The sequence below is a fragment of the Anabas testudineus genome, chromosome 15 (assembly GCF_900324465.2).
Source record: "Anabas testudineus chromosome 15, fAnaTes1.2, whole genome shotgun sequence".
NCBI classification, from domain to species: domain Eukaryota; kingdom Metazoa; phylum Chordata; class Actinopteri; order Anabantiformes; family Anabantidae; genus Anabas; species Anabas testudineus.
The window spans coordinates 2,932,380-2,948,249 of NC_046624.1; the positions used below are offsets into that span (position 1 = coordinate 2,932,380).

General features: G+C 41.9%; 1 protein-coding gene across 1 annotated transcript; it reads right to left on the minus strand.

Annotated features, from left to right (window-relative positions):
• Positions 1–352: 352 nt before the first annotated feature.
• Positions 353–14,524, minus strand: slc1a4 (solute carrier family 1 member 4). Its single transcript, XM_026356429.1, has 8 exons — positions 13,578–14,524; positions 8,982–9,024; positions 7,616–7,681; positions 5,838–6,004; positions 5,463–5,696; positions 4,458–4,652; positions 4,170–4,304; positions 353–3,589 (listed from the first exon to the last, which is right to left on the minus strand). The coding sequence occupies exons 1-8, from the start codon at positions 14,090–14,092 to the stop codon at positions 3,349–3,351; spliced, it is 1,596 nt and encodes a 531-aa protein (XP_026212214.1). The 5' UTR covers positions 14,093–14,524; the 3' UTR covers positions 353–3,348.
• Between the last annotated feature and the right edge of the window lie 1,346 nt (positions 14,525–15,870).

Genomic DNA, 15,870 nt, shown 5'->3' on the forward strand with positions numbered 1-15,870 from the left:
TCCACCCATCCATCATCTAGAAATGTTAAGTGTCACAGGGTCATTTCTAGCTGTCACTGGGTAAAAACAAAAAAGCATAGCCCCTACCGGTGACTGTCAGTCACTAGTTAAACTCTGTATATGCATCCACCCCTGCATCCATTCTAACTGCTTTTCCTGATAATGGTCATGGGGGTGCTGGAGCCAATCCCAGCTGTCACTGGTATAAAATGGTAGCGAACATCCATAGTTTATCCAGCATTTACTACACTTGTGTAGACTTGCTGTGTAATACCCTTGATAGGACTTATGATAAAGCATTCTCATTTAGGCTGCATGGAATTTTTTATGGTATCACCTTTATTGTTGACAGACAGCAGGAGCAACAGCTAAGAGACAGTTGTACAGTGTTAGACACTGGCAAAACACAGGCAGGATCCCAACTATGCCCCCCCCCCCCAAACACAGACACTCAAAAACAAAAAAACAACAACAAAACACAGAAATGATTAACGTACATTTCTAACAACAGGTTATCATAAAGAGGAATTCTTTAAAAAGTGAATTAGAGCAATAAAAGCTTAAAAAGGGACATAAATTGTTAAAAGGAGAAAGTACAAACAATACAAAAAGTAGAATCAATTACAATAAATTAATATCAATATATATACTGTGTATGTACCATATCACATGTGATTGTACCATATAAACTCAACAAAACCTAGTCGTAAAACTCAACTTTAGGTTATTAGAGCTGATGTTAGTGTAGAAATGTCTGTTAGAGTTACAGAGTAAGAAATGTTCAAGCATACGAGCAGACAGTTTCAACATACACACCATGATCCATAACTAAAGCAGCAGCACCACATTACTTCATCATCACGAGCATCTTGGACAGAAGGTGTCACCAACATGTATGAAACTCATCTCACATATGTCAAGATCATTCGCCTCTCAGTGGTCTTCACTTTGAAACACACAAGTTCACAAAACTGAGTAATGGAGGAGGCTCATCACCAGCTGTTCCCTGTGAATGTTAAATAATAAATCAAATAAATAGGAAATATCACCACTGGGATCATCCAACAATATCAGACAGACGTAAAAACCTCTCATTTCTTGACTTCTGGACAATCACATTAGTGTCTGCCACCACTAGAGGACAGTACAAGCTCATCCAAGTCCTCATCCTAAAGGGAGAGTCGGTAAACCATTAGAAATTTGGCACAGGTTATTTCATAGCAAGCCATAAACCATGAAGCATGGCAGGAATAGGTCTGGGCCCCACCACGAAAACCACGATTAGGCCATGACCAATGCTCTCTTTAAAAAGATCTAGCAACCACAGCTAATAAATGATCTCACTAACTGAGTAAAAATACTGTTTTAACTGATAAGAGAGAAATAACATGTGGATTCTGGTGCTCAGATTCTCAAGCTGTGACACAGATTAAGATGCACTGAACCATGGCAATACAAATATCAACAAACACAGGACGTTAACCTTCACTGAAGTTCAACATGGCGATGACGGCCTCTGAGAAAGGCTCCTACTGACTGAAAGTCACTCTGAAAGACATGATGGATTAACAACATCAAGACATTTTGGTCCAGTATTTGTGTGTAAACAGCTTTGATTTTTGATTGGATTCCTTCTGGATTTGTTGGGATGTAGCAAACGAAGCCGTGCTACCGACCTTACTGACAAACATCGAATCAAGCGTGTGTTATTAATAAATGGGAGACTGGAGTGTTCTCATGATTTCAAATAAGCGTGTTTACAGTACTTGCAAACTAATGTTCAATTAACTGTCAGGTCATCAAGACGCTTTCACGTAACTCACCTTACGGCCACGTAATAGGACTGAACAGATGACATTAATGTCAGTGCTGGATTTGACTTTGTTTTTATAAATATATTGTTTTATACTTACTATTTAGTTTGTTACAGTTGCCAAGACTTAACATCTGATATGAACATTAGCTAAGCTTTAGCCGGCTAATTACAAAACAAAAATCTAAACAAATGAGCTGGATTTAAGCTTATTTCTCAAGCAGCACAGCTACATGCTACTTCTAAATAAAGACATGGAGAAGTGATTTCTGATCTATTTTATAACAAATAGGTAACCACGCAGCTAACGTTCCTGCAGATTCTCCTTAAATACAACTTTTAAGAGCTAGTTAAGATGGAGTTCTGTGTGTAGCCAATATTAGTATGCAAACTTTAAAGAAAGTATGAATTGCTGGAACTTATCCTGTTGCATCTGCGTATTTATGAGGTTTTCTACATGCTATTAGAGATTTAAAGAACCTTGGTTATGTAACTAACCCAACATTTGCTTAGGGAAGTCATTGGGTTTTTAATGTTTCAATGCATACATGTCAATGTACTATTTCAACTGGGCCAGCCTTTTAAAATGTTTTACCATACTGGCCCCAATAGTTAAACATGGCGCGTGAAGCTTGTCCAAAAAAAAAAAAATAGGCCAAATTCTCAACCTGTCATTTGAGGGTTAATGTTTCACGTTGTTGATGGTCGGCAAACACAACCCTGAGCAATTCTTGCAACCATATCCCTGGATTATGACAAATGACTATTGTAAACCAGGAGCCAAAGTTACTATACCAATCTGACTACAGGTAAAAAACAAAATTTAGTCTTAACCCAGATATTTAAATAATGTAAGTCGAATGGGCTGAACAAACAAAAAGCAAAGACATATGTTTCCACAAGCTGAGCTGAAACGAGTAAACAGACTTCCTGGTTGCGTAATTATGCAGTGACAGTGTCAAGCACTTGCTGGACACAAGTCCAATTTCAGCAGGTTGTTAGCGATCTGTCGTCTATTATTATATTTTCTGTCTGCTGAAAACAAAGAAATGCGCCTGACCTTCTAACGAACAAACTTACAACCTACAACGAGCATCTCTTACAGTACATGAGACAAAACTAAATGTAGGGATGTTTTACATGTCGTGTGTTTCCATTAGTGTTGATCACAAAATGTTTAAATCAAGTTTTAAAAATTACAAAATGCTTTAAGAGAAGTTTCCAAAATAAAATGTTTGTTTTTTTTTCTCCAATGTTGACGAAATGCTTTTAGAATTCACTATTTCCTGTTCTGTTTGAAAATACTTGGATGGAAACCCGCTGATGATGTTAGCACAAGTGACAACATTTCTAAAGCACAACCGCAGCACCAAGTGCACTGTGGACTGTTACTATGGCACTTTTTTCTTCACAAGTAAAATTATCAGTGACCTTGTTTCATTTTTTTTTTTTCAGAATTGTGTCCCAATCAGCTGCAATGCCTGAAGTGTTGAAGGTTGAAAAGGCAGAGGGCAAGAAAAAAGGTCTTGCTTAGTTCACAGGACAGACTCGATCGCTTCCGGCGTGGCCGCTAAAGCTTTGTTTTGGTGTGTGACAAGCGGCGAGGTCTCCTCCTCTGCCTGGACATTGGCCACTGCTTCCACACGGACCTCCGCCAGTTCCCCCTCCTGCTGCTGCAGCTCCTGCTGCTTCTTCATTTCCAGCTGATTGATGTGGTGGAGGATTCCAGCACCCAGGGCGTCGCCTTCCACGTTCACCACAGTGGTGGTGCGATCCCTGAATTCAAAGTAGACATAAGAGACAGGCAGCAATGTTCAGTCCTGTCAAGTGAAATGAAATGGCTACATGTGGTTAGTGCTGACCTTTTAGATATATTACCAATGCCCCTATCACTGGTGTTTTATTTACAGTTTACAGTAAGTTAAAGCTTTTCCTCTTAATGAAAGTTTAAAGAAAGGACTGGAAAGAAGAGAACATGCTTTGTATCAGCCCCTCACAGTGAATGCAACGAAAGCCTTTTATTGTAAAACTGTGTAAACTGTGTTTTTGTTCCAGAAACATAAGAACACATAGAAGCCCTGAAGTGAGCTCTGGAAACCAGATTTTTGCACCACTTGTGACCTGTTCACATTTCACCTGATACCATGTATGTTTACTTTATCAATCCAGTGCAGTGGATCACGGGGAAATTGCAACAGACTTTTATTTTTTCAAACTGTTTCCCTTTAATTCTCCTCTATTGACCCACCAGTTGGGAAACCCTGATCTAGTTTTGCTTACCCTTATGTTGGCATAGTGAGTGCATACGTGATCAGATGTAGCTTTGTGAGTCACTGGGTCCATAGGCTTTACTCACACAATCCAGTCCACGGCTAGCATGAGGGACAGGTCGTTGGTTGGTAGGCCGATGGCCTCCAGGATGATGGCGATGGTGATGATGCCGCCAGCTGGGATGCCTGCTGCACCGACACTGGAGGCTGTGGCTGTCACCCTAGAAATAAAAATAAATATGTATATATTTTACTTAATTTATAGTTGAAGCAATGGAAAGTTGGCTAATTCAATAGTGGGCAAATGTGTTTTCGTCACTTAACAGTTATTCTGACCAAAAGGACAAAAAACTTTTATCCTCCCTAGAACTCACAAGATGGTGAAGATCTGTCCTGCGTTCAGCTCAGCGTTGTTGAGCTGAGCGATGAACACGGCCGCAATGCACTGGAATATAGCGGCGCCATCCATGTTAACTGTGGCCCCAATGGGAAGGATGAAGCGGCTGATGCGTTTGTCCACACCGTTGTTCTCCTCGACGCACTTTATCATAGACGGAAGAGTTGCTGAACTGATGAGAAAAAGAGAGGTCATCTGTAAGAGCCAATCAGATCAAGCTAATACCAAACAATTTCCTTACACTTAAGCTTGTCAACCTTTCAGGACTGCTGTATGACAGTAATGATGCTGCCTTTTGGGGAAAAGGGAAAAGGTTTCCCCCTCTACAGTATCTAGTCTGTTTAGTACATTTCATGGCAACTTGCCAGATTTGGATCTCCACTGAGTTTAAATGGAACATATTACCATATAGTCAAGTGCTAGGTGAACTTTCCATGCATAAAAAACACATTTAGGATCTAATTTAGCTGACTTTTAAAGCCCAAAATAAGCTTCCTGCAGAAGGCCATGCACATTTACCCTCTATGTGTGAGTGCACTCTTTCTGCAACAGTGTGTTCCTCCAGAGTTGTCCTCACTCTAGTGGGCACTATAAACCAGTCAACAATAAATAAAGTGGTTTTCGTTAAAACCTTGCAGTTTTGGTTTGTACTGCACGTTTGTGGCAGGTAAGACGGCTGAGTGTTACTTGCTTTTACTATATGTTGTTTTTAGTCTTCATAATCTTAACATTTTTTTGGAAGGAGGGAAAAAGGAGTGGCTGGGTCAGGGTTTCCGTCCAACCAATGAGCCAATTACAAAGAGGGGCACTACTGCCAAACACTTTACAAGGCCAAGCAGGTGCGAGCTGCAGGTTTTTGCACCACTGTCCACATGAGGCATACTGTGCATATTTCACATAGACTTCTACCATTAAAAGGCGAAGTCCCTTTTTCCTTTCCCTACAGTCAACCCACACAAGATCCAGTGTTGCAACGGAATACCTGGAGCAGGTGGCGAAGGCAGTGGTGAAGGGTGTAATGAGGCCTGACAGGAAACTATAAGGATTCTTGCGCGTGAAGCCGAAGTAGATCAGAGGCAGGACGATTCCTCCGTGGATAATGTGGCCCAGGATTGAAGCAAAGATATACTTTCCAAGACTAGTGACCAGAAGAACCACATCTTCCATCTCTACAATCTTACTGCCCACCAAGAACATGATACCAAAAGGAATGTACCTGAAATACAAGAAACACAATGCAGGAGGCTGTAAAATGCAGACAAGTTGCAGGAAAAGAAAGAACAACTTTTATGCAATTATTTTTAATGTATTCTAAATATACCTGTAGCAATAGCACTAAAATACCTGCTTTACTCACCACATGATCCAGGACACCAGCACCATTGTGGCCTCATTGAAAGCATTGAAGAAACGGATGAGTTCTTCCCCTTCTTCTCCGAGTTTCTTCAATGCCACACCAAACACCATGGCAAATAAAACCAGACCTAGGATGTTCATGCCATCTGTTTCTGTACCAATAGGCACCTAAAACACAGAGCAGGGTCACGCCGTGAGAGGTCAAATATAGTAAAACATGGGTAGGGCAAACCTTGGTTCAAGGAAAATAGAAAAACTGACTCAGAATTTCAGAATCCATCCAACAGTCATTGAGATCATTTGAAAATGAACCACAAATATGTGATCATAGAGGAAAAGTTATACTATCAACCAGTTCATCAGACAAATCCTTTTGTACTATTCCAATCAATGGTTGTCGAGACTTGCACACAATCCTCTGGGGATCATGAATGTCTGTACAGAGAAATCTTTGACATTTATGTTTACAAGGCTGACGGTCTAACACATGAGCCACATCGCTAGCATGGCTCAAAATGTATCCTGATCAAGACTTTTTTTTTTTTTTGCCAATGAAACATTTTGAGGATCATCAACTGAAGGATTACTCTGGGACTTCACGTGTAGCCTTTCACTACCGAGATGTAAGCTTGTTGAACAACAGCACTGATTCAGTGAACTGGATGATGGGTAACGAATAAGGACAAGGACAAATCCTGAGCCCAATCCTCTCCCATTGTCCTGAGCTCTCCCACAGCACCATCAGCTTCATCTGGCCCTCGGCCGGGGAGAGGGTCGGGGGTGAGGGGGGATGTCCACCATGACCCATGACAGACAAATACTATGGACTGATGCCAAACCGTCATCCTTCTCACTGGGTCAGTGGGGACAAGCCATGACCATTGCAGAGAAGCAGTGGGATTTAGAAGATTCACAAAGCAACAAATCAGACAATCTTCTAATGAAGCCTATGAATTATTTTGAGTGCATTGCTCCAGAGACTCATTCTTTGTAACCGGGTGCTGCTGAGGTTTATGTGCAAAAAGCCTTTTGTGGTATTATGTTCAATGCTTTGGTCAAACACTTCAAATCAGTCATTCACGACTCTGACTCTGATCTAACAGGCTCATGCCCACTTTGGAAATCTGCAACCATTCTGTGCCAGACTGAGCTCCCAGTTCACTCTTTAGGCTGGCACATCATCTGCCTCCCAGACCCAGTGGTTATCTGGGTGGGTTAAGCTGACCTGTATGATAGCCAGGTTTCAGCAGGTTTCATACTAAATGTGCCGTCCGAACACAACTCAAGGTAAAAGAGGTCCAGAGAGGTGCATTCAAAGACACACCATATCATACAAATCCCCAGAAATATTACCCTGTTATTACAAAGCTGTAGTGACAACTGTATTGAATGAATTCAAGGCTTAATGGTGGTTTTCTGATCAACTCAACTTATTTAAAACCAGACTTTGTCACTTCTAGCATTGGTGAGTTCTGAAACTCAGACATCTACACTTGATTACTTGGTGCCAATCGACCAAGTTTACTCCCTCAAAAATGTCAGCAGTTCACCACCAACCTTGAACCCAACTGTTTCTAAAACAAGCCTGTGCTCAAGAGTAACTCAACCACCTGCTTTTTGTGGTGGTAGAGATAACAGTTTGACTCATGCAGATAACAGATGGGAGCACTTTTCCTTTCCAATGGGCAATGTAGCACGTAACACAACCAACAGAAGTGTGTTTGAATGTGTAGTCGTGTGTTTTGTGTCTGCATGTGCACGGCTGTGTCCTGTTCATACCTTCTGGTAGAGAATGGTCCCGTTGGTGTCGTTCCCCACAGCAACCATTTTGTAGTCAGTGGCGTACTGAAATGTAAAGCAAAAAGAAGTTCTAGTTGATCATGTTTGCTCATCTTTATTCACGCATTTGTTCAGTAGCTGCAGTGTCAACATACAAATCATTTCAACTTATCCTCATATATTACAGCTCCGTCTTGAAAGATAGTAAATAATGTTTCATTTCAAGTGTCTGTCAATATACTTTAGATATAACTGTGTTTACTGGCATACTGCTATCACAGATATGTGTGTCTACTGTCTGGGTTGGCTGTGTGTCTTTGGCCTTCGTCGGTTCGTTCCAGTGTCCACCACGGCTGAATTACACCAGGTTGTTACTGTTCTATCATCTGCAATGATCTCTTCATCACGGTGTGTTTGAGGTGGGGGAACACATTTAATGTATGTTTCATCTCTTTGTTGGTTTGAGTTTCCAACGCAGCTTGCAAATTACAGTTGTTTGATTCACGTCTGGTTGTTGTTGTCACCCTGTTTCCAAAAAAACACACCAAGCTCAGCCTTCTACCATGTGAGATTACATTCCCAGATAATCGAAATCTTACACTTTGTTGTTTACACGAACTGCCCGAGCATCTAGCTGCTTGTCATTTTGTGTAAGTCTCCCCTCTCTCGCCTCTGCTTTCTTGGTCTAATCCACAGGGGCTCTACCAAAGTAAAGGCTGGGAGGGTGTGAGGGCCAACGTTGAACTCTGTGACCTGGCTGCACTTTGAAACTCAATTCCCTCTCTTTGTGAGAAGTCACTAACTTCTTTGTGGGTTTATTATTCACTGACCTGATTTTAGGCAAGTTTAAGGCACTTGGTTTTATGATGTGAGTGAGTGTGTGTGTGTGTGTATGTGCGTATGCATACGGATGGATGTCTTTTTCCTATCACCACATCCCCAAATATTGAACTTTCCGGGTTCTTCTTTTAGCCTCAACAGATACGATGCTAATTCTAGGAAGTGGAGCGTTCGAAAGCAGCGAGGCGAGGTGAGTTGCTAGGCTGGCTGGAATGGAATGGTCTCGCCATGGTAACGGCTGGTAAGGGACAAGAAAAAGAGGCGTTTGGGTGAGTGGGGAAGAGCAACCGGTCCCTATTCTCCTCATTAAGAGGCATTATGAGGCTCTCAGCGCTGCAGCCAGCATTTACAGCTGCAGTAAATGAACACTGAGTGGCATCCGCTTGGTTGGTAAAATAAATTCTGACGAACAATCCACACAAGACACCAGCGGTGAGGAAAACAAGACAGAAAGCGGCGATAAAAGGAGTAATTGACGAGAAAGTGGGGACAACGTGTTGTGGTGAAGTGAGGTGCTGGCACTCACAGAGCGGAAAGCAGCAGCCACCAAGTTCGCTGGGAATAAATTCCTGAGAAAGGAAGAGAAAAACAATTTAGACCAGCAGTAAATGAGCGCGTTTGATTTCATGTTTGATTCCGGTAATATTAGTGCTGCAGTTTGTTTAAGAAAATCAAACAACAACTAACTGTGTGGTTAAACCCATCTGAACAGTAAATTGAACCTGAACTTTGGCTTTTTTCCCAGGTTCTTCCATGAAGTCAGCTGCTCCCTACATTCCCTGATAAAGCACATGTTCTCACACTGATCTCATGTCATTTTTTAAACAAAACAAATCAGCCCACTCGTTTCTAGGATTACAAATTACAAATTACTGCATGTTTCAATGTTTTATAAAAATAAAAATGTTTTTTAAAAATATACTCAATTCGCAACTTACCATGCTTTACTGTATTGTACAAATGATTTGCATGCACCAGAACATCACTAACAGTTCAACTTTACAGACACAGGGTGTGTTTTTATCGTCCTGTATAGAAGGTATGACACGGGCATGTGGGGTAACTGTTGACCCTGTCCTCATTGACAGCCAACGTGAGAGGTAGTGAAACTGGAATAACTAGAAGTTGCTGAATGAAGGCAGCAGAAGTATGTGTTCACTTACTTTTCCCAGTCGTGTGTTAGTTATATGCAAAATGCACCAATCTCTGGGATAAAAAAGTCCAGTAAATGATTGTGTCCTAATTATGCCTCCAACCTGCAGTTCTTACGCACGCAGTAATGTTTTCCATCAATCAAAAGCCTGGCCAGTTGTCCAAAACTGCTAAAAATGCCCTTTGAATCTAATTTACTGTTTGCTGCTCCACAAACAAGAAAGAAACAACAGAAATGTGACCCTGTGCAAACAAGTTCTTCTGTTAAATTTACTGCTTAATAAATAATTCAATCGTGCTAAATCACAATGTTGTCAAGCTATGAAAACACTTGTTGGTGTGGTACCCTATGAAGCAATAGCCTTGCTCAGTGTCCTTTCACACCAGGTTGTAGGTCAGGGTTAATCTAAGGTCAAGATCACCATGGACTCCATGGGTAAAACATTCACCCGGACCCCTTTTACTGTGTTTGTAGACAGCACACAACCAATCATTAGCTTCACAACTCAGTCAAAACATCCTCATCCTTCTTTTGCTGCTCAGGCACAGCAGCTTTATAGAGAAATATAGAATTTAAATATAGATTTTTTTTTTTATTTTAATTTAAGACTATTTTGGATTAAAGGTTTCACAATTTTGTGATTTAGGGTTGTGAGTAGAATTTAAACAAAGCAATGTTTTATATTTATTGGGATACTATTGACCAATTGCACAGGTAAAGACAGTGTTTTAGTATTAGTATATTATATTTATGTCCTATTAGAGTTAAGTTTAATTTTTTTCTGTGTAAAAAAATAAAACACATTGAAGGCAACTTACACAGCAACTGTTATAGTTGCATTTGCAAATAAAAAAATAGGCTGCTTAGAGCAGTAAAGGCATCAACAGTGAACTGGTTCACCTTATTAAAGAACGACTGAAATCCTTTCAGTCAGGCCAGTTTGCTGTATTTGTCTGGAGAGAGTCCAGTAAACTAATTCACCTCATTGGTAACTGAGAATTGTTGGCCAGTTAGGAATTGCTTTGGTTATACACCTAAGTACTTTGGGGCAAATTCATACGAATGGATTCAGTGGCTTAGAACATTACTGTAACTCGTGAGGTGAGATCATCAGTTTGGTCGTTACCATAAGGAACCACTAGTGAGAGAGTTGCCTATGCAACAGCATTAAAGTCTGCAGCCATGCTCACAGCTCTGTGGGCCCAATGGTGATTTCATCTACAGTATGTATACAGCATGGACACAGAGCATCACTTTAAAGTGGTTAGCTGAGTATTCACAGCCCACACCCCAGTCAATGGGTTGTGTTTGTGTTGAGGTTGAAATGTATCTTGATGTAACTACTGTACCAGCCAAGCAGCAGGCACTGCTCCACATTGAAGAGTATGGGTACAGGTTAATTATTATTAATATATAATTATTAAAAACTGTGCTAGGATAGGACACAACATCAAACAACCAACAGTGACAACAACTTTTGACCCAAATTGAATCCCATACATCAAGGACTTGCTCTTGTACATCAAACATCTTTGTGTCATTACTATAAATTTCATTAGATCATGTTTTTTCTTTCCTCTGGGGTCACACCTTATTGTGCAAAAAAATACAGACTTTGCTCACATTTATTCCCATAGCCAGACCGCAGCCAAGCAATTCAATCCATAAACCCTCGACCTCCATCAACTGTGCTTTCAGTCCGGAGCCAAATGCTGCTTCAGCTGATACATGCTCAATTCCTTTTGCTAAGACATGATTATTCGGTGAGTTCTCCTTTTGTCCATGCAGACTGTCAGTTTCCTCCTGTCACATGACCAAGGCGAGAATCTGGATTAACCCTGGGAAACCAGAACCGCAGGCTGGCATGCTTTTCCCACAGAGGCTCCCCAGAGGCCCAGTGCCTCCTCTCTGTGGACTGATTTTTAAAGCGCTGTTACATAACAACTTGATTTCCTAATTAATTGAAGCCAAACATTATGCACAATCCATTTAATTCAATACAGCAGCAACCAGGCTTGTTCAGCTAACGTGGTCAGGTCTTTTTGTTGGCTCCGTGTCAAACTGCTCACCAGTTCACCGCTTTTCTTTCGACATGTTCCCAAGTTCTAAATCAATAAAACAAGTAGAGTTTACTGAATTTCATTTTAAATGTGTTTGATTAAATATGTTCTTTTAGAGGAAGCCACGTTTCTACCAATGTTATCATTATATTATAATAGTGTCAAAACTTTTTAAATTTTAAACATTTCAGGAAAAGAACTGGAAAAAAGAATCGCTATGATCAGTCTGAATGTTTCAGGCCTCAGTGAAAATCTGTTTTCTTTTGTGTCAGCTGTGCCTCCATAGAAATGTTTAACTTTGGCACACGAACAATCAAAGTTTAACAAGGGAAGATTCATTTCATCACCGTGACCACGACAGTTCCCTAACCTGAACCATAAGTGAAACTGAACATAAACAAACTCAGTATTTTGACCCACATCAGGAGATTTATGTAAACCAAACCAAAAGAAATGACAGGTTCACAGTTTCAACTCTAGTCAAGTATCTATATTAACACTAAAACTCATTTTGAATGGTGTAACTCTTCTTCTTGAGTCTCAGATGTGGTATTCAATCAATGAAGGTGCATGTACAAAGAAACTATTAATTCCAGTTCAGGGGAACATGAACATAAACATCATGTCTGATGGGTGCATTATGCCCTACATACTTTCGGCTTTAGGCCAAATGTATCAGCATTAATGAGAATTGAAAACAACTGTCTGCCTGTGTTGGCCTTTAAATCCTGTACTGATCTCATGAAATCATTTGAGTGACTGGTCATCGGTATAAGTATAAAGTCTGATTCTACAGCGCACGGCTGAGAAATAAAAGAGGACTGTCCACCTGCTAACGCGATAAAAGCGGTACTGACGGCATCAGTGTCGTACAGTTTGTACACCTCACAGCTCTGCTGGGGTTTATCCCTCCACCTCATTCCCTCCCTCAAAATACACCCCGCTCTTTCAACAGCTGTCAGCCTTCCCAGGCACGGTGGGAACTTATTATTAGGACTCCTCCTGCATGGGTCACTGAGGGCCAGTAGGCATGCTGGTATTTATAGGCTGGAGCTGCCAGTACAGTAGCCGTGGTTAGGTGTTTTTTTACACTTACTCAGGACAAATCTTTAAATTCACAAATAAAAAAAAAGAAAACTCCCAGTATTCTTTAGAGGCAGCTAAAATGTTAGACGTGGCACTAAACATCCCAGAGTTACCAGTCGGGTGCTGTGCACTGGGCAGGACACTGGGAACAAGCATCAGGTCTGCGAGCCTGTCAGCACCTGCTAAAACCTTGAGTCTCGTAAAAGAGTAGCAAACAACCCAGCCTCTGTTTGGGAAAGATGTTGCTACCACCACTGTAAAATGTATTTTAAGGATTGCACGTTTTGGATGACAGGAGCACTTCACTATTTCTGAGGAACAACAGGCCAGCACAAGCCCATATACCTGTTCTGCTGGAGCCCTCAGACTAACAGAACATCAGGCTACACCTTGATTCACCTTCATTCACCTACAGAGACACAGGAATCAGTTTACACAGTACATGTGTCCTGTGACAGTCATCATGTTGAACTTCAGTGTGGACCTCCATCTGTGGAAAGCCAAACAGGCCAAAGAGAGGTTTTCTACGCGTTTTTACGCATAAACATTTGATGTTTTTGGGAAAGAAAGTGGTTACCTACAAAGATCTGAAACCAAAAAAGAGAAGGAGTTTACGAGCTCTTGGTGCTGACTGCCTTTTTGCCCTCTCTGGCTTTCCATAGTGTGTCTGTACGAGCGAGCGTGCGCTCAGCTCGGGTCTCTCCATGCGTCGAGCCACTCGTGTGCTGTATTTCTGCTCATGACTTCTGCTCTATCGTAATATATGCGTCTGAATATACGTTTAATTTGTCGGTTTGCTAAGGGTGGATTGCTGGTACAGTACCTGGCCAGGTCCAAAAACGAGTCCGTGGTCTCCTTGTTGCTGCTCACGCTCTCCAGTCCCAGGCTGTTGGTGTTCAGCGCTCCTGCGCCCACGCCGGGTTTAATGATGAACGCCAGGGCCACTCCGATCCCCGAGGCGATGAGCGTGGTCACCAGAAAGTAGGCGACCGCGATGCCCCCCAGCTTGCCCAGGGAGCGGGTGTCCAGGCTGGCGGCGCCGGATATGAGGCTGCAGACCACCAGGGGCAGGATGATCATCTTCAGCATCCGAAGGAGCATCTCTCCGGGGAAGGCGAAGTAGGTCATCTGAGCTTTAGTCAGGTTCATGTTCCGGACCATCATGCCGAGCCCGACGCCCACGAGCACGCCAGACACCGTCATGATCACCAGCAGGTTCTTCCTCAGGAACTCCATCAGCTTCTCCCTGGAGCTCGGCTGCGCGCTTTTCTCCAGGATCCGGTCGGTGGAGGCCGAGTTGGCCACGGCGTGTCCGTTAATCTCGCTCTTTTTCTCCATCTTCCCCCTTCTTTTTAATTTATTTCTTCTTCTTCAGAAGCTAAGTGAGAGGCAGCGTGGCTCGGATCCACACACGTTTGGCGCACGCACTCTGCTGCTGCTGCTGCTGCTGCTGCTGCTGCGCGAAGGCTGGGAGCTGGGAAGAGGCTGAGCCAATGGAGAAGGAGAGACGACACAAAAAAAGCCAGTGGAACATGCGCACAAATGCCGGCACTTTATACTGAGAGCAAATGATGCAAGAGCAGGGGAGATTGCCAGGGTCTCTGGCAACATGCTACGATTCCCAGTGCTGAATAAAAACCACATGATGTCTGTGATTCCAGGTCCAAGAAGCTGTGCACTCTTCTGTCTCTGTTCCTGGCTCGACTCCTTCTTTTCTTCCCCTGCAACATGCTGCTCCAATTACTAAAAAGCACAGGATGTGTTATTATTTAACCCCCCCCCCAACACATGAGCTAAATAATAAACGTAATTTTAAATCAACTAATAAAACAAATGTTTCCAATTAGTTTCAGTGGATTTCAGTGATTTGTTTGGACACAAGTGGATCAAGACTTCCCTCTAGAAATATCTAGATAGAAACCACTCACTACTTTGATGCTTAGGAAACCTACAGAGAGGTTAAAGGTCACTTCTGCTTTTTATTTATGCAGCTTGTCTAATTCACAGTGTGTTAGTATTCTGGGTTAAAAAAAAAAAAAAAAAGGCCACATGAGATGTCATCCTGCCCTTAAGGCCACGACCTATCCAGGCCGTCAGCCTTCAGGATGATGGATGGACAGCACACGGCTGTCAGCACCATGGTCAGCTCTCTGGGCCTCCTAGGGGGCGCTCTTGCTCGCACCTTCTCCTCTTTGAAGGCAGTTCAGCCTGGAATTGAACAGCAGCACAGACAGAAAGTTAGTGTGGTTACTCTGGGAAGAAGAAGTTGATACTTTTCCTTTCTAAGGGGAAATATATATATAATATATATAAAATAGATAAATAATTGCACATAAAGGCCATTATTAGATTTTACCCCTCTTTGGCATGTGAATCATCGCTGCACCACTGCTACTTAACCACCAGATGGCGCAATAAAGCTATTCTAAAACAGACAAAGGTAAATGGGAAGTATTATAATTTCATGAATATTATTATTGGTATTATGATGATGATTATTATTATAATAATAATAATTATTATTATTATTATTGGTCAATGAATTTGCTGATTCCAGAAAATAAAATTAAAATGTCACATACACACTAAATGAAACATGTCTTTCTATGAAGGCCCCGTAGCAACAAAAGGCAGCCAACAGATTTTACACATCAAAATCTGTTCAAAGATCCTCCAGTAGGAGAGACTGTCAGCAGTCGAGTGCATTGTGGGTAATGTAGGTTCCAAGTTTTGACATCCTTCATTATAAATTCTCCATCCTGAGTCTGCCAACGTGTCTGTACTGGAATAATAAACCAGGGTTGTGCTCGTGGAAGAGGACGTTTGTCATTTTTAAAGATAATGTATTTATTTTTGACTCACTTTCACTGAATTTAGATTTTAATGTAAATGCAATAGAATAAGAAACAGCATCTAGAAAAGAGACCGCAGTAGCTCCATGTCTCATTGCCTCTGTTATTGACTGTTTTGTCCTCAGTGATGTCCTCTGTGACCTTAGCTCTGCTGTTGCTAAGTTGAGCTAAACTTTGCCTCCCTCCGCCAATAGAGACAGACCGTCCCCCGTCCCCTCACAGCTGTGTGGCCTGAATGCTGGAAATAACCACTGCCCTGCGGAT